Source organism: Astatotilapia calliptera, chromosome 11 (genome assembly GCF_900246225.1).
Source record: "Astatotilapia calliptera chromosome 11, fAstCal1.2, whole genome shotgun sequence".
NCBI lineage: Eukaryota > Metazoa > Chordata > Actinopteri > Cichliformes > Cichlidae > Astatotilapia > Astatotilapia calliptera.
The window spans coordinates 15,623,108-15,641,489 of NC_039312.1; the positions used below are offsets into that span (position 1 = coordinate 15,623,108).

At 43.2% G+C, this 18,382-nt stretch overlaps 1 protein-coding gene across 12 annotated transcripts in view; it reads left to right on the forward strand.

The window, feature by feature from the left end:
- Positions 1–18,382, forward strand: part of rims2a (regulating synaptic membrane exocytosis 2a) — a 154,205-nt gene that overhangs the window by 39,355 nt on the left and 96,468 nt on the right. For 11 of the 12 annotated variants that reach the window (XM_026184927.1, XM_026184928.1, XM_026184925.1 and 8 more), the window contains exon 1: positions 7,393–8,466. In XM_026184927.1, the coding sequence (XP_026040712.1) occupies positions 8,345–8,466 (122 nt within the window). In that variant the 5' untranslated portion in view covers positions 7,393–8,344. Of the gene's footprint in view, positions 1–3,499; positions 3,766–7,392; positions 8,467–8,565; positions 8,593–18,382 lie in introns of those variants that run through there. The other variant, XM_026184935.1, reaches the window with a different exon arrangement.

Sequence of the window (18,382 nt, forward strand, 5' to 3'; positions counted from 1 at the left end):
AGAAATTTTGTATCCTTAGCTCAGAAGTCTTTGAACTGCTAAACCAGGTAGCACTCACTAGTCTCTCAAGCCCATCTATAACCTCTGTGAAACATTTAGGCAACCACAGAAAATGTCATCAGTGTCACTACATAATTTCATTTAATTTCATTCAGTGTTTTTTAGATATTGTAGATTCAGCCTGTGGAGGTTTTTCCCCTCCTCCTGTCTTATAGACTTTATAACCCTCAATTTTTATTCTGACTCAGATCCAAAGTGCAAATCAAATCCAAGTATTGATGTCTGAAGCTCGGTGTGTGCAACATTTTCTGGACCCATGCAGTTTTGTTTTTTTGGCCTGTGTTTTTGGAATACTAATAGGCTATCAGGTATTTCGCTGATGAGATAAAAGAGCTTGACATGTGCAGTCCAAGGGCTGAGAATATGGTTAATTATTATTGGCAGACTGGGGAGGTGCACAGTAACTGACTCCCTGTTAATTGCAGTTTGGAGGAGTAAATATGTAGGTCACTGGCTACAGCAGTGGAAAGGGCAGATTTCAGGTAATTAACCAGGTAAAACATTTTTTCCCATGATCCTACATGCTCTAATGTAGGTAGTTACTTTATTAGTGTAGATACCCACACATTTCTCCATGAGTAAGCTTAATCCACTCGTCTACACACAAAAAAATTGTTTGGCTGAGAAAAACAAAACTCTGAAAGAATCATATAAATTATACCTAGATTATCATTAATAGCCTTTTTGTATTTGTCTTTGTCGGTGATGATTGATATGTGGGATTTAACTAGTCTTTGGTGGAATAGCTGCAGCCTTTGGGGTCTCCTGGTGTTTAGTAATGTGTGCGCACATGTGTTTTGTCAGCAGACATACTGAAGGTGCTGACATACGCTGCTCTGCCTTGATTACTGCAGAGCACTGTTACCTGAAGCAAAAAACCCCAAAAAAAAACAGACTCCTTTGTGTGATTGGAGACTTCCACGTTGAGATAACTTCCCATGATTTAGTTACAATTCACAATGTTAGTTAAATCAAATACAGGAGGTAATGTGGCGTTGATTAGGAGTAAGGTGACAGCTGGGTCTTCTACAGTGACCCCTGGTTTGCTGCAGAGCTCTCACAGTGGCACTGGATAAATAAAGGAAGTTGTGGTCTGATTGGCTCCTGTCCTCTGGGACACATAAAGCACAGTGTGTAGCCTCGCTGCTTCCATTGTGTGTGACCAGAGTTCTAAGTCATCTGTAACACTGATAGGAGGTCATAAATACCTCGTGTGTCACTAGAACATAGACCAGTACATACTGTGTAGATGTGTAGATGCTGAGCTTCCTTTGACCTATGAAATATAATGCAGATCCTTCATTATTGTGACATTAACCTGTGTTTAAAAAAAAGGCTGATGTTCTCTTTTTTTGTGAGGTGTTTCTTGTGTGTTTCAGTCGTGTAGCATCTCTCTCTCTCTATACATATATATGCAATGGAAGAAGGAACTGACCTTGAAACATAATCCCTCCATAGCCGGTTATCAAGATTACGTGAAGTATCCTCTGAAGGTCTACTAGATGATGTGAATGCATTACTATGGACATAACCATGGCAGCACAGGAACAAGCTCTAAGCACAAGATCAATAGTTCTGGGGTCTATCACACCAGGAAAGACCTCAGGTGCAGGCTGTGTAAAGATGCCCCTGAGACAATCCTGCACATAACAGCAGGGTGCAAGATGCTAGCAGGCAGGGCATACATGGAACGGCATAACCAAGTGGTCGGCAGAGTATACAGAAACATCTGTGCCGACAAGGCCTGGAAGTCCCGAAGTCAAAATGGGAGATGCCCCCTAGGGTGGTGGAGAATGACTGAGCTAAGATCCTGTCGGACTTCCAGATACAGACGGACAAAATGGTGATGGCTAACCAACCGGACATAGTAGTGGTAGACAGGCAGAGGAAGACAGCCGTAGTGATAGATGTAGTGATACCAAATGACAGCAACATCTGGAAGAAGGAACATGAGAAGCTGGAGAAATACCAACGGCTCAGAGAAGAACTCGAGAAGATGTGGAGCGTGAAGGTAACAGCGGTCCCAGTGGTACACAGAGCGCTCGGTGCAGTGACCCCCAAGCTAGGCGAGTGGCCCCAGCAGATCCCAGGAGCAACATCGGAGATCTCTGTCCAGAAGAGCGCAGTCCTAGGGCCCTCAAGCTCCCAGGCCTCTTGTAGAGGAACCGAGCTCGAAGGATAAAGACCGCCCGGATGGGCGAGAGGGGAATTTCATATATTGCTTAGGAAAAGACACAGGAGGTCTTATACGAGGCTTTTTCTTTACTGTTCAACTGCACCCAGGGTGTTGTGATATAACAGTGTGACAATTTATAAAACTGAATGATTGACTGTGTAACTTGATGACAGCTTTTGTTTTCTCTCTGTCCCACCCAGAAAAACTTTCTTGGTCTGTGTGTTAGTGCAAAGGTTGCATAGGATGTTTTGGGTTGTTACCAACTATAATAATTTGTTAGATTTCTGCCACGGAGGTGGAGAGACCCAACTCTGCGTCTCTCTGTATTTCGTTTCGAACCAGCGGCTGAGATAAGCAGTTTGGAGCTGTGGTACAGATCAAGCCTTTGAACCTGTTCTGACAGTTGCCGTACAGGCGGGCGCAGTTTAAACAACTTCAGTTAATGTAGACATAACATTTCGGTCAATTCAGCACCCGCTTATACTAATAACGGTAATGCACTGACTCAGCACTGGGACTGTAAAAGCACGATGTGTGGTGTGGGTCGGGGGTGGGGTGCTGCAGTGGCTCTTTGCCACCCCCAACTGGCTGTCTGGCCTGCCAGTCATTTAGTAAGGTCTTACTCTTCTCAAATTTTACTCAATGAGAGAGGTGTGGTCACCCGAGTGATATTACTGTCCACTGACAATCCAGGTATACCAATAAATAAACATTATTTTATTTACCCAGGATGACACAACACAGAAAAAAATTATTGCCATTCCCTTTAAAATATATTAGCAAAATATGCGTAACATTCACTATGATGTAGCCTCTGCTGTTAGTCGGCTGTATTTGCACTAAAACTACTGTAGAGGATGGACGCACAGGCTCAAAATGTAGAGCAGCAATAAAAAAAAAATCTGCACTCATGTCACTTTACCTTTCACTGATTTAAAAGGCTGCTGCATGTGTCTAATATTTCATCATTCACCTCATCACCATGAATTGTGAGTAGTGTTTATGAATATTGTCGCTGCAGGGGTGAAAACACTCATTTTACTCACTTTCATAAATGTTCTCTTCCTGATTCCTGATTGTCAAACACCTTGAGAGATCTTTTTGGTTTTTTTTGTTCACCCAGCAACAACAATATGCCTCATAGTCATGTTACAGCTTTAGATAACAAATACACAAATTACTCCATTGCAGCTCATCTTAGGTTTTATAAGGCTGCCACCGCCTCTTCAGTTGAACTAACTGTTCCCCTTCTCTTGCCTGCAGGTTATGTGGGTATGCAACTTGTGCCGAAAACAACAAGAAATCCTCACCAAATCGGGGGCATGGTTCTACGGCTCGGGGCCTGATCAAGCGCGGGGTGTGTTTGAGGGTGGGCCACAGGGGAAGAAGGCCAAACTGCAGGACCCGTCCCTATACCCCTACCAGGGAGCCTCAGGAGACTTGACACCAGCGTCAGACAGAAACAGACCTCACGGCGGGCTCCTGCCCAGACAGGCGTCCCTTGACAACGGTTCAGGGCTAAGGTACACGAGCCCCACACATGCACACCTCACTTCTGTTTGTGAAAAACAACAACAAACAAGCAAGCATGCGCTGCATGCACGGTGTAAGTTACAGACAAGAGCTTCATAAAGGTGGTTCATCTAACAGCAGAAAGCCTTTTAATATTACCGCTGCTCTGTGTTGCTGTAGAAGGAACAGACATGCAAGCCTGCCATAAGAATCCATATAAGCTTCTTCTACATGGAGCCCATGAGACCTATAAACGACACAGGGAGACATATACTGTATCTAACTGGCACTAACTCAGCTATTCTACTACAGTCATCCACCCACTCATTCTTTCTTCATTACACACACATGCATGCATGCACACACATACACCACAGTGGCACACATGATCACAGATGGTTGAAACTCTGATTCAGCTGCAATGGGAAACAGGCAGGTGAGGTGTGTGTGAAGTGATTAGTACTATCTCTGTTTTTGAGACAAAAGCGCACTTTTTCACTGCAGCGGTCCTATTTAGTAATTAGTCCTGTTTGTAGGCCAGCTCGGCCACTGCAGTAAATAAAGTATTAATAGGATGGGTTTTTTTGTTTGTTTGTTTTTATTCGAAAAGCAAGAGTGGGCTAATTACAATGCAGAACACTGTGTTTCTTTTGTCATATGCACTAAGCGCTCCCTCTGAGTGCAACACTCTCACATGCTGACAACACTGACACGCTGTGTTTGTGAATCCCATATCCGGTTGCCTTTTTCTTGATGCTGGTGTCAAGTAAAGTAGTTACTTTGATGTCCACATGGGGGCTCCTTGCTCTTTATTCTTCTAAAGGTTGGATGGACGCTTATAGTCAGGATCTGTACACTCTCTGGAATTTCTCAGCAGAGCCCTTGAAATAAAACAACAACAAAAAACCCCTCTCGTGTCCGTCTTTGCTCCTTCTCAGATGTAAGGTAACTCAGCATTTGTTCAGCGTAAGGCTTTGTTTTCCACAACCCTTGGTGTGCCACAGCAACCTTATAGCTCACAGACTAACAGTTGCCCCCTTGTCTCTCTCTGTCTGTTCTTCCTCTCCATGCTTCTTTATAGGAAAGATGGGAAATGCAGGCTGTATACTTAGCCATGTTGTGGAGAGCACACTCAGTGGATAGCCTGGATCTAATTGGAGAGTTATACAGAGTTAGCCCAGAGTAATTTATGTGCATCTGTGTTACATGCCAGCAAAGTACAGTTACGCTGACCTGTGTAGCACAGGGACAAAACAACCTGCACAACTCTGGTTACAACATGTCTCAAAACACAGTCCTCAGAATCCACTAAAAATTTCATACGTGAAGTCCATTTAACACATCTGCCCTGCAAGTCAGTTGGAAATACACGAGTGTCCTGTTAGAGCTTTCACTGTGTAATGAGGCCACTGTGCTATGGTTTAATTTGAATCGGTTCAGTTTACATATTTATATACAGGACCGATTCATAGCCGTGTGCATCTCAGGGAACTTTATACTGTAAGGTACAAACCCTACAGAAATATAGACAAGAACACAATGAGCAAGCAGAGTGACACATGAAGCCTTTTCAGACATGGGATACGTAACACTGCCACTTCATCAGTCTGTTACAGTGATGGCATGATGTTATTCTCCCATCTTCCATCAGATATACCCATTGTTACACATTCAGTGATGTATAACACACAAGGTTACAGTTTTATACAGCAGGTCAGCTGTATTTTGGTAGTTATATAGAGGATATGTCCTTCTTGTAGTTGTGGAAACACATGCAAACATAATGTAGCAGACTTTAGTCAGGGGATCAGACTTTTTCCTACAGTCCTGATGGCTTGGATGCAGTTGGAAGATAAGGATGGCCACAGTGTTCTTGTTGAATCTCCCTTAGACTGTCCAATGATTTAAAAAGAAAAAGAGCAGAGAATCAACTGCAAATTGTAATTAAAGCTGCAGTGCTTTACAGTGCAAAGTAATGCAGGAGTTGCTCAGACTGCTCCAAACAGTCAGTCACTCAATCACTTTTTGTTTCCGGCCGAGGATTTTGCCATTATATCGTGAATGATTGCATAGCTTTGAGAGGTGGAGATGGTACCAGGGAGTAATTCTCGCATTGACATTGCCTACATTTGCAGTGACAAAACAGGAAACTGGCTGTCTGAAAATTCATGGGATAATGCTGATGATGGATAGCACAGAGTGTATAAATAGAACTCCCTCCGCATAAGCACCGGAACCCACTTTCATTAATCTTAAAGAATGTTTAAATTAACTCCTGGATCTGTTGTGCTAAAAAAGGAGGGGGAAAAGCTGGAGGTCTATTTATAAGGAGAAATAACTTGGGAGGGCTTCCAATTTGTCTTGGTCTCGAAGGTGTCATTTGAATGAATGCACAAATATGCCAGGACAGCTGCAGTGTTGGGTGATGCTGATGAAACCGCCATACCTAAACAGGGACTGGAATGTACTCCCTGAGAGAATTTCTTCAGATTCTGCATTTTCAACACATTTAACCCAGCAGCGGGCACATTCACCCTGCCAAAAAAATGTGAGAAGAGGAAGGAGCACAATAAACCTAGCTCGAGCATCCTGTAACAACCAGCAAAACCCAGTGTGTTACATAGTAAGCTTGAGACAATTGTTTAGTCAAACCTAGTCTGTCCCAGTTTAAAGTTGTGTACCAGTACTAGTCCTATTTTATGCACGTGCCGCATTGGCCTCGATCAGCTCTGCAGTGAAATGATAATATGGTAGAACAGCTGACACAGATAGTTCAGGGTTAATAGTTTTTGTTGTTTTAGTCATCAGTTTCATTTGAACATATAATGTTTTCTTTTAGATTTGTATTAAGTAGGAGAGGGTTTGTTTTGAGCCCAGCAGTTCATTTCAGTTCAATTTTATTTATATAATCGAATGAGGCTTTGGGTTTAGGTAAACCTAAAGAGGACTGAGTGTTTTTGATGCTGACTCACCTGGTCCCTTGCATGGAACAGTGGAATAATACAAACATTTGCAATCCCTCTAAGCTTAATATTTTCATAGTCTAGTATTTATAGTACTTCATATATGTTTGAGTTTAGATAGATGTGGGTAACTATAGCATCTGCATGTTTGTTTTATTCCGGACTTTATTATCCTAACATGATCACAGTGCCAACACCATTCTACATAAATACATTAACTGCCTCATGCTTAAACAAGGGCCACTTTATTGTGTTGATTAACAGCTGAAGCGCTGCTTTAAATATAGCAGATTTATATTTTATCTTTCAGTAAGGTTATATTAGTTTACTAAAACTAAACTAACAACCACAAGTAGATGTAAAAAAAAAAACCCAAACAAAAACGGTTTATTAACCTAAAATAAAAATAAAAAGTAGACATGTGAAAAAACAATTAAGCCAACTGAAACGACTTAGTGAACTTGGAATATTACGAACATTAAAACCAAATAATAATAATGATAATGGTTATTATTATTACTATTATTATTATTAATAATAATAACTACGACTGAAACTAACTTAAATTAAACTTCTTCCAACTCTGGAAAGTAAACTGAATTAAAAAAAAAAATACAACAAAAAAACCCGTACAAACAAACAGATTTCTGAAAAACACGAAGACTTGTAAAAATATGTAACCACATTAAATGCATCAGCTTTAAAGAAGGGCCTGGAATTAACTGGGTTCTTTTTGGCTAATTTCAAGTGTTTACAGTTGGCTGTCTGGACGAAATGAAACGCATTAAATAAATAAATAAACAAGCAGGCTCTCGGGAAAGCCCTCATTAGTTGTGTGCTTTGTCCTCACAGTAACTTTATTGCTGATTGATGTAGCGCTGATATTCCAAAGCCGGATGTGGAATGTCGGAAAGACAAAAAGCCGTGACGCTAGCACGCCCCCTTCCACCCCCTTCGTGCGTGATTCTGACGGTTATCTGCCGCTGTGCGCGTCCCGAAGAGTGCGCGAGACAGAATGGAGAGATATGGCGAAAGAGTTCGCGCGACTGTATCGGTAGCGCGTGCGTACGTGTCTGTGCGCGTGTCAGGGCAAGTGTGTACTCTTCATGGGCAACGGGAAATATGAGTTGAATGTGAGGCAGCAGCTGATGCGCCGGTACGGGGATGCTACCGCCGCCGCCAGGTGCAGTGTAGGATGGTTCTTCGCTTTTTCTTTCCTCCGGACGCTCCTTCACCTCTCCCCGCACACGGAGAAGAGATTTTTGCCGCTGCCGCGAGAAGAAGAAAAGGCTTGTTACCGGCACCGGCACTGCCTCCCTTTTCTCGCTGCAAGTCCGAAGCATTATGACGGAAGGAGCCCACCCGGTATGCGTCTCGTTTAAGGACACTTTTTTACCAGCAGCGCAAGGAGGAATATGGAACTTGATCGGCGTCTTATTTGCGTTTAATGCGCCCCCGGGAGATAACATTAATACTACCACTACTACTAATAATAATAAGGAAAAAAACTGACAAGGTGTATGTTTAGAAGGGGGGCGTCCGGAGAGAGCGCAGGCTTTGGGATGTAATGGTGGGAAAAGGGAAAAGGCTGAGCACTTACTGAGGATAAAAAGAAAACCGAGGTGGGGGGAAAATGCAGTTTGAGACATTGCGTCAGTTCTGTAGCTCGGTTTTATCACATTTCAACGGGGCTTTCACGGCACCTCAGAACATCTTGCAGACGGAGCTGTTCGAGCAGGCGCTGAGCAACATCGGGTGAGTGATTCCTTTGTAAAAGAAATGCCCAGATTTATGAGGGAGGGCTTCCCCGTTGGTATGTCAGGCGAGTTTTTTTTTTTTTTTTTTGGGGGGGGGGGGGGGGGGGGGTGCATGTATTGATCGGTAGCCTGCCTGCGTAATAACAGCCTACAGTATAGTGCTGCTGCAGATATTTCCTGGCTGGGATGATGGGGGCCGATCAACGTCCCTGCCGCTCTTTGCTCAGTGCGCGTGCACGCGCGCAAGCTTGCACGGTTGGACGTTGGTAGTTTTATAGGCACACTGTGACCACATCGGGGGTTACCGTAAATGTATATACGCGCGTGCGCCTTTATGGCCCAGCGCACGGCTGCTGCAGCATGTCTTTGCCCTGCTGCTGCTGCTGCTGCCTGAGAGGAGAACATGAGGGAGGCAACGATCATGAGGGGTTAATGTACATCTTAGGAGTCCAGTGATGGGGATGAGTGGGGACTCCCCCCCACCCCCTACTCAATTCCCCTACACGCCCACTATATGTTCTTTTGAAGGTGTATAGGGGGAGGCAAGTTTTTTTTTTAAGGTGTCAGTTACTTGACAGCAAAATGGCAGCAAGAATGGACATCATGTGCATTTTGCAGATGAATTAATAATCTATGCTTAGACTAACAGAGCAATAATTACTTACATTTGCTGTGCTTTAAAAACCTTTCCAGTACAGCGTCACTGCAACATACAGGCGTTGCTGTAATTTTACATTTGCTGCTAGATAGAAAGGAGCGTAGTGTGTGTGTAAAGAGAACGAGAAAGAGAGAGAGAGATGCACCGAAGCATATTACGATTAGTCTGCTAAATGCCCTGTACCCTACGGACAGGCCTCTGGTCATCTGGCCAGGCATGGCTGTTGGACACATTATGCAGTCTGCAGAAGGGCCGTAAACTTCCAGCTTTAGGGTCGAGGCTTGGGGGACCGACAGGCTACTTTTCTTTCTTGCTATAGACGCAGGTCCCCGTATCGCCACACCATCCACAGTCTGTCTCTTGGGACTTGCGAGTCTTTCCCCCTGTTGTCCCCCCACCCCTACCGTCAGAAATAATTTACAGCTTTGCCGGGCTCTCTGCCACCTCACATTACATGGCCAGAACACTCAGCCACCGGAAGGGCGGAACAGGGGGTGGGGGGTGGGTATCTATGCCTGAAAACTGTGATCCAGCAAGCATTACATCTTACTGATTAAATTGAACTTATTTTCCATTGCAAGCTTTTTGTTGTTGTTGTTGTTGTTTTCTTCTCAGCAAAACCTTTCAGTTTGAGGATGGTGGTGGTCGAAAGCAGTCCAAAACAGGCTGTCTTTTTAATGATAAACGATCACATTTGCAGCTGGTATTTCTCAATGGCAAGAAGCTGTCATGACAGACTCTTAATCGTAGTTACTTTTTCAGGACAGCACAGCCGGTGTCATCCTCTTTGTTCGCTAATTTGTCTGTACACAGTGTGGTCAAGCTCATAATAACAACACAACTCCTTAAACCAGCAGTGTGTGCTGTTATCAGCAGATATCCAGCTTAGCAATCCGTTCGATCGCAGCCGTTTGAGTCTCTCTCCCTCTCCACTCTTTTCACAGGCTCGGCCTCCTAATGGGCTGTATGCTTTTAGATCCAGCTTCCATGTATTATGCATGTGTGCGTCAGCAGAGGTTCTAATGGGGTGTGTGAGATCTGTTCTTAGAAGGCTTGAATGGTTTGGAATTGAGTGGTCACTACATTTAAACTGCAACCATACTCCCTCCCCGCTGCCGCCTCTAATACACACGCTTTCCACTTATAACCTATCCAGTGTTGCATCTCTTTGTGCTTCTCTTCTCCAGAATACCTCAGACCAGATTGTGTCTGCTGGACTTTTGTTTGTAGCATTAGAAGGCATGTTACTGAGTTCTTTTTTTTTTTTTTTATAGTGCAGTTTTTGTAGTCTTTCCCCAGATTGTTTTTGTAGTCTTTCCCCTGTTGTGAAGTGTGTGATGCAGAATAAGTGGGATATGTATACAGGAGCGTTTGATTTTCGGCACAGATGCAATGTAATGAAATCATCTCCATGCATCAAATCCAGCATGTTAAATGAAATCGACGTGGCTGCTGCTCGATGATTCCGATTGTGCCGCACAATCTGGGGTGTGAGTTCAGTGAGTCATCCTCTTACTCACAGCTGTTTACATCATGCCACATTCACGTATATTGTCCTCCTGCAGTGACGGTGTATTTGCAGCTGTGGATTTTCTAGCCTATACGTGCAGCACGTTGCAAACCAGCTTATTACCAGCACCGTCAGCATCACACTAAAGGTTAGTCTGATGTGGAAACTCTCTGGATTTCTCCCACGCCCATCACGGTCTCTGCTCTCGTCCCCTCCAACAGTTGGGTTGCCATAACAATAAGGTGTAATTTTTCATCATTAGAAATGATGCTGTTTTGTCTCTGTCGATCAATATCAAAGTTATCGGGATGAGAATGACGATGTGTTTCTAGAGGTGGGACTAGACCCCCCTTGATACGATGTTTTGACACTTTTTTAACACATATTTTTACATTTTGCAATAAAATTAGAGTTGCAATAACATATTACACAAGTTATCACCTTTCCTTCAAACACAAATTATGTCCTCAAAGTTAAACTTTGTCAATATGTTTCACCCAATAAGACGAAGTTATCTCTCTTCAGTTATTTCTTATTGATGTAAAATGAGATTGTCAAGCATACAAACACTGTCACTAAAACCTGCCATAAATGTTGCCATGAAGATTGAATGAGGTCAAGTTGGGAATTACTAATACCATCTTGACCTTATTATTATATGTCGCATGGTTTTTCAGTTGGGACAGTTAATTGGATGCTTGCTCAGCTAACGTTATCTCAGGTTGTTTTGTGCAGGAGACGAGCCCTCTTGTTGACAGAGTATTTCCATTTATTTATTATTTATTTATTTTAATTTATTTAATAAAATATCAATATTTGATTTCCCTGTATCAACATATTATACATGATTTCTACATTGGCTAAAGGATGTCCACAATTTGTATCTTTATTGTCAAAAGACTCGTGGAAAAAGGATTAGTGAATTTGAAACCAAGAGCAGCAGTCTCAGCGATTTCGGTCCTGCTGATTTGGTGACACCAGTAGTGGTAACAGAGCACTGAATTCTGGCAGCAGCAAAATATTACCTGAAGTCAGGTAATATTTAGACTTTCTTGTCTGTCACTGCAGATGGGTCGAGTCTGTAGGGCATGGTGAAAGTAGTCAGTTATGTCAGTGAGGAGGCTCATCTGACAGCTCACTGTTGCTGCTCCTTTTGTGGCCCTACTTGCAATATTTGAACTAATTTGCTGTCAAAAAAAAATGCTGAAAATAACCGCTGCCCACTTTTAACACATGCATTTTTTGACGAATAATTGTAGTATAGTTAAGCCTGTGAGCAAACACACTGCATTTCCTATAACTTCATACAAGTACCTGTTGTTTCACCAGATAAATGCTTTAAATGTACAGTTGCAGCTGTGGGAATTGTGTGGTTCGCTGCCACTGACACCCGGTCGGCAATATTTCCAACATGTAAATGTTCCATACTTGTTTTAGTGGGCAACTCATTTACCATTTTGTCACGTTATTTGGCAATAGATGGAGACTAACCAATATAATTTCCTTTGGGATTAATAAAGTATTCTGATTCGGATAAAATGAATATCATGGCAGTTTCCCATTGAAATACTTTTGCACAACTTTCCCGAATGGAACAAAAAAATATTACTAGAATCTTTACATTTAACTTATGTTTCATCCCAAATTATTTCACTGAGAAGGTGTGAACCCGCTCAGTTAAGAGCCAAATTTCATTTGCTTTTCAGCGGTGCATCTGCAGCAGCTAATTTTCCTGTAGTAGTCCTTGACTGAGCTAATTAGGAAGTGCAGGCATGTCAATAAGTACTGCACGTGCAGTCTTACTTTGTTATTTGATTGCAAAGCAGCGTTACATAACAGGTGCGCAGCTTATTGTGTCAGGATGATCAAACTAGCTGGATGTTTTATTTTGGAAAAATAAACCTACTAAGAACATAAAATACAGTCATCTCTAACATGATTAAGTAATGACGCACAATTTACACTTATTGTTGCCCTTGCATCTTGTCGGCCCATGTTGATAATAAGCACTGTGTTGTGTGGAGTTCAGTGGAGAAACAAAGCAGGGAGTGAAAAAAATGGCAAGGAGCAGACAGAACGTACCAGAGGAGGCAGAAACACCCAGGCATCAGTCACCATGGTGACAGAGCTGTAGACAAGGCAAGACATAGCAGACTGCAGCTTGTGGGACTGGAAGCTCTGGATCCCCAGATTCATGTTGATGTGACAGAACTAGAGAAAAGAAGGAGAGGGAAAGATCGCAGACCCAGAAAAAACACGAAACAAGGCGTTGGATTCTAGGGGAGGGGCGGTCTTGAAAGCAAGACACCTGCAATATTGAACTGCAGTTCTGTCTTCCGGCATTGTTGTTAAAGCATGCTAGTCTGGTTAAAGCTAAAATTTAAAGGTCCTTCAGGTATTAAGTGAACTGAAAGTACATCTGAATGATGGAGTTCTTCGACCAAAACCACGCCCCAAAAGTGGACCATAGTTTCTTAATACTTCCCCATTAGAGCCAAAGCATTCCTTGCATTAACTCTTCTCTGTTCTGGATGCCCGTGTACACATTTACACTCTCTCCGCTTACCCTTCTTCATTCAGAGCGAGTCAGCTGAGTGTGTGTTTTATCTTCTAGCCATACCCTGCCTTTTATTTCCACACTTTTAACATTAAAGCATTGTGGATGCAAAATCAGGCTGACTGTAGCTGCTGGGAGTTAGATGACTGGCGGCTGAAGGAGCGCCTAATCAGTGGCAGTTTGGGCAGGAGAGAACATCGCGCTTTCTTTTTATTATTTTTCTCATCTGGCCTCAAGTCAATGGTCACCTCTTTCTTTGTCATCTTTGTGAGCACTAAAGAGTGTTCTCTTGATGTGAGGCAGACTAAGGCTACACGTTTAATACTTCTTATGCACCCTCCTCCTGCTCCCTAATATCCCGTCACAGCTCGCCCACGGTTCAGCCCACCCGCAGCCCCGTGGTGTCGTACCCGGGTGTCGGCGGCACTCAGCAGCTGTAATTAAGCTGGCCCTTTATTGGTTTTGTCCTCGCCGTGGGAGATGTGCGGAGGAAGAAGGGAGGCCCTGGTTTATTGCCTGGGCGTCTAAGAGAGGGGTTATTATGATTGCATGCTAGAGAGAGAGATAAAAGAAGCAGATAGAGGGGAGAGAAAGTGGAGAGAGTTGGAGTGATCGAGAGAGACAGCGGCAGAGGCTGAATCGATATGCTCGACTCCTCTCCTCTCACCAAATCATATCTCAGCATCAAACCGCGAGTGAGAGAGGAAGAAAGACAGAGAGAGAGAGAGAGAGAGAGAGAGAGGGAGGGAGAGAGGGGACTGGTGGCTAGCGGTGGGCTGTGTGGCCAGATAAACATCAGGCTAATGTCCCCAGCCCCCGGGCCTGCTGCCTCTGCTGCTATTGCCGCTGCCCAGAGAGGGAGGTGAAATTGCTTTTGCTGATGTTTGGTTACAGTTTGCCACAGCACAGTCCCGCAGGCAGGGGTACATGTGATCCCATCCACAGGGATGCACATTAGGTATAGGTTTGCCTGGCCAGGTCATTCTCAGCAGTGAAACAGGATGAGGAAGGAAAGTGCCACAGAGCAAGAAAGGAAAGACAGAGTACTTTTCAACAGAAACGCCAGCCTGTGCAGAGCGCTGACATCTGGGCTCTTTTCATGCTCACAGAGCGAGACTGATTCCCTGAAAGGCTGAATGGCTGCACGTGCGCATGCATTTTGCGTGTGTATGTGTGTGTGTGTGTGTGTTTGACCCCCAACCTTAACCTGTCACAAATGGCTGGGATACAGTAGGCACAGTGTCCTCTCTCTTCACTTGGCTCATTATAAGCCACTTCCAGTGCCGCTCTAGGTCCTTAACTTCCTCTCTTTCTGCCAACCGACGGACCAAAGAGAAGGCTGCTGAGTGGCGCACATGGGAGATTCAGCTCTTCTCTGTGTATCTGTGTGTGTGTGTCCTTATGCGTCTTTGTGAGAGTCTGTGTGGCTGCACTTGTATGCTCATATGTTTGAAGCCCAGTCCCTAGAAGGTCTTTTTCTCTCTCTCTCTCAAAGCTTTTTTCTGTACTCTCAAACAGATGCCTGATGTCATCTCGTTTTTTAAATATCCAAGGGAGAGAAGAGAAACCGCGTACGACATATGCATGGTGCTTTGCTTTCAGCCATACGCCTTGACATGTGATACCGTTCGTCAGCATCGGCGACAGTTGAGTATCTAATAAAAGGGTTAAATCCGACCACCTTTGCTGTGACAGTTGACTGTTATTATGCGACATCAGTGCGCATGCGCATAGGTGTGTTACTCTGCAAATCCTCCCCCTGGCCTCAGTAGTCAGTAGAGTCATTAAGTGAAAGCTGTCTGCTCCAGCACAGCATTATCATTCTTGTTGTACATTTTGATTTATTGATTAAAGAGGCTTATAAAGTCAGACCTCTGGAAGGTCGGGAAGTAGGCTTTCTTAGCTAAATCCCTGTTATTTAGTGAAGGGGAGTGATAGGTTTGTCTAGCACAGACCTATTGCTGGAACGAGACAATTCTACTACAACAGCAAAAGCATGAGAGACCAGGCTGAACTCTTTGTGTAATCTCGTGCACGAGGGAGATGCCTGAGACTGTTCCTGCCGCTCGAACCCCAGTCACTCTCAGTTAGCTCCCCCGTAGCGCTGCTCTTTATTGTGGTTACATGAATATGCATAGTCTCATTAACATATGACGTCTTACACAGGCATACATGTGAAGAAAGAGTACCATGTGTGTGTGACCCTGTGAATGACTTTCCTAAATCTGCTGGCCTGGAAGTCCAGCAGTTCATCTAAGCAAAAGGCACTTATACCTAAACGGACATAGATGTGTTTACCATACCATAAGACAGTAAGAGAAGGTACGACCTCTCTCATGACCTTAGGATATGTGTGCATGCCAGAACACTCTGGAAGGCACACAGAGTATTTGCAGACTGCTAAGGATCAGAGCTCTATCATCATGCAATTGATTATATACCTCCAAGCATATATAAGTTTATATTTCTAAGCATAAATGACAATCCACCAATATAAACCTAACATTTCCACCCTGTTTGGCATTTATGCTAGAAATTTCCCAGTTATGAACCCCTTGTGTTTGACCGTTTCAGTGCAGGCATTTTTATACCCAACATCTGTCAATCACCCCAAATTACTGTAGCAGTACACAGTTGATAAATGTGTTAGCAGTTATCCTATTTCTCATTGATCTCATACAATGGTAAACTGCATCCTACAAGTAAGCAAATGAATGTTAATAGTCAAACACAGGAATTAACATTTTCAAAATCATTCCAGCTTTGCGGCGTATTCCCCAGGTGTGTAAATCACACATCTCTCTGCAGAGTGGTTTGAGTTCTACAGAGATTCATAAATGTCTCTTCCAGTTATTTCCATCATTGTCCATATGACCAGAGTCCAAATGTATGCCGACATGGGTATACAAACATACCAGTTGGTTTTGTTTTTCATCAATGTGGCTTTCAGCTATCTTCAAAGCTGCAGGCCTCGTCAGCACTTCTGTTTTATGGCCTCTATCAACCCCCATCACCTCACTTCAGGCATTCTTCCTGTGGGGGATAGAGCCAACTGGTGGATTATCTGCACTTATGACTCCTCTATTGTCCTTTCATCTCTGCAGAAAACCTTTTTGGAAAGGGTATTGCATCCAGTTGTTTTACTGCTGTTATGCTCCCACCTGTTGAATCACTTCAGCTGTCTAGTAGAAGTGGTCGTGATGCAAATCACAACAACAATGACACAAAGGAAGACCCTTTTCAGAGTGTCAAAGTATGCACAGCACAGTGACACAGCATTAGGTGGCGTTCATAAGAATTTGCAGTCAGTCATTTCCCAGTCACTTGGCATCTATGCTGTTCACAGATTCACAATTCCATTGCTGAACTTCCTCTCTGCGCCGTCAATTAGAGCTTGGCACGCTCCCTTCATCCTTCTGCTTCCCCAGTTCCAACCCTGCTGAAGATTTAGGGTATAGCAAGTCTTACACTGTAGTTGTCTTCCTCAATGTCAACGTTGAATCTCTTTCACTCCTTCTGGATTTCACTGTTCAAAGTCTCCTCATGACGATCTCTAGGAAGCCCAGTGGCACAGCCCTCTGTGGGATGTCTGCTGTGCTGGAGGTGATCTCTGCTCCTCACTGATCCTCCTGAAGCCTCTCTCCTGGCCTCAGCTTCCATCTTGTGGACGATCTCCTCAGGCACTCCTTCTCATGGTACTTGCAATTTAAAAATTGACACTCCTACTTTGCCACATGGCCCTTGCCATGTGGCAGCTCCACACAAGTAGACATGCACAAGAAAATTGCACATTCTCTCTGAAAAATTCCCCTTGGCTTTCCCCCTTGGAGTAGCTTTACTCCAAACCTGTAACTCTGTGTAAAAACATTAGTCAGTGGTTAAATGTTAAGGTTGTTCAACTCCCAGCTCTACCCGGAGCCTGTATCCACACTATCATCATCACTGCCTGTCAGACAAAACCTGTAAGTTAAAACAAACTTCACATTTGCAAACAACTGTATCATAAGAGTAATAAAGTATTCAGCACCACAGAGACACTAAATCATTAAACCCACTACTTTTTGCCATAATTTGCCTCAAATCAAATTCAAATTCAAATTTTATTTGTCACGTACACAGTCATACACAGTACGATATGTAGTGAAATGCTTGGACAACTGCTCGTGACTTAAAGAAAACAAAAAAAGGAAAAGGCTATGAATAAGATGGGAAATAAATATGAAAAATTAAAAAGGGTAAATTTAACTAGGAAGGAATAAAATATAAATTAAGGTTAAAAATGAAATAACTGTACAACACAAATTAGAATGAAGGGTAAATCATGGATCATCCCAATTAATTCCACTTTGTAATCAGTGACTTTCCATAAGTTTGTCACTCCACTTATTTCATCTCTAATGAGCTCAATAGTGGTCAGATAATGAGCCCAATATTAAAAAATGTCCTATAATCACTGCACTTCTGCTCTAACATCACTTGTCTGTCTGTGCTGAATCCTTCACAAGCATTCTTAGAGAAAGACAAGCATTAGAAAAACATATGAAGCATCCTGGAGGTCAGGTCTGGATCAACAGATTCCAGAGGTGCTATAAAAAGGTAATAAGGTTAACCATCCGTAGCTGTGAAAAGGAGTGACACTGATTTCAACACAGTATGTGTCTCACATTGTATACACATTCTCCCAGTAATGTTCACATTTTCCCAACAACACCATGGCATCAGCATGAGATTCAAAACACAGTTTATGGTCAAGTACCACACCTAGATATTTATAACTCAACGATCCCAATATCGGCAGTTTTAATGATAGTAGGTGATGAGCTATAAGAGGACTTCCTAAAATCAATAATCTTGTCTTTAGTTTTTGACACATTAAGTGACAGGAAGGACTCATCACAGCAATTCACAAAATCATCTACAACCTGTCCATGGCCTGACTCGTCCCCCACTAGAAGACTGACGATCACTGTGTCGTCAGCAAACTTCAGGATGTGTCTGTTCGTGAAATTGCTGCGACACTCATTTGTGTACAGAATGAACAGAAGGGGAGAGAGGCAGCAACCCTGGGGTGATCCAGTAGAGGAGGAGAGCACATCAGAAAATACATGATTCACTTTTTTTCTAGACCAGGACTCGCTTTCTAATTGTCCCAAATAAGTTGCTTTCCCCAGAACCCATTTTAATGTGGA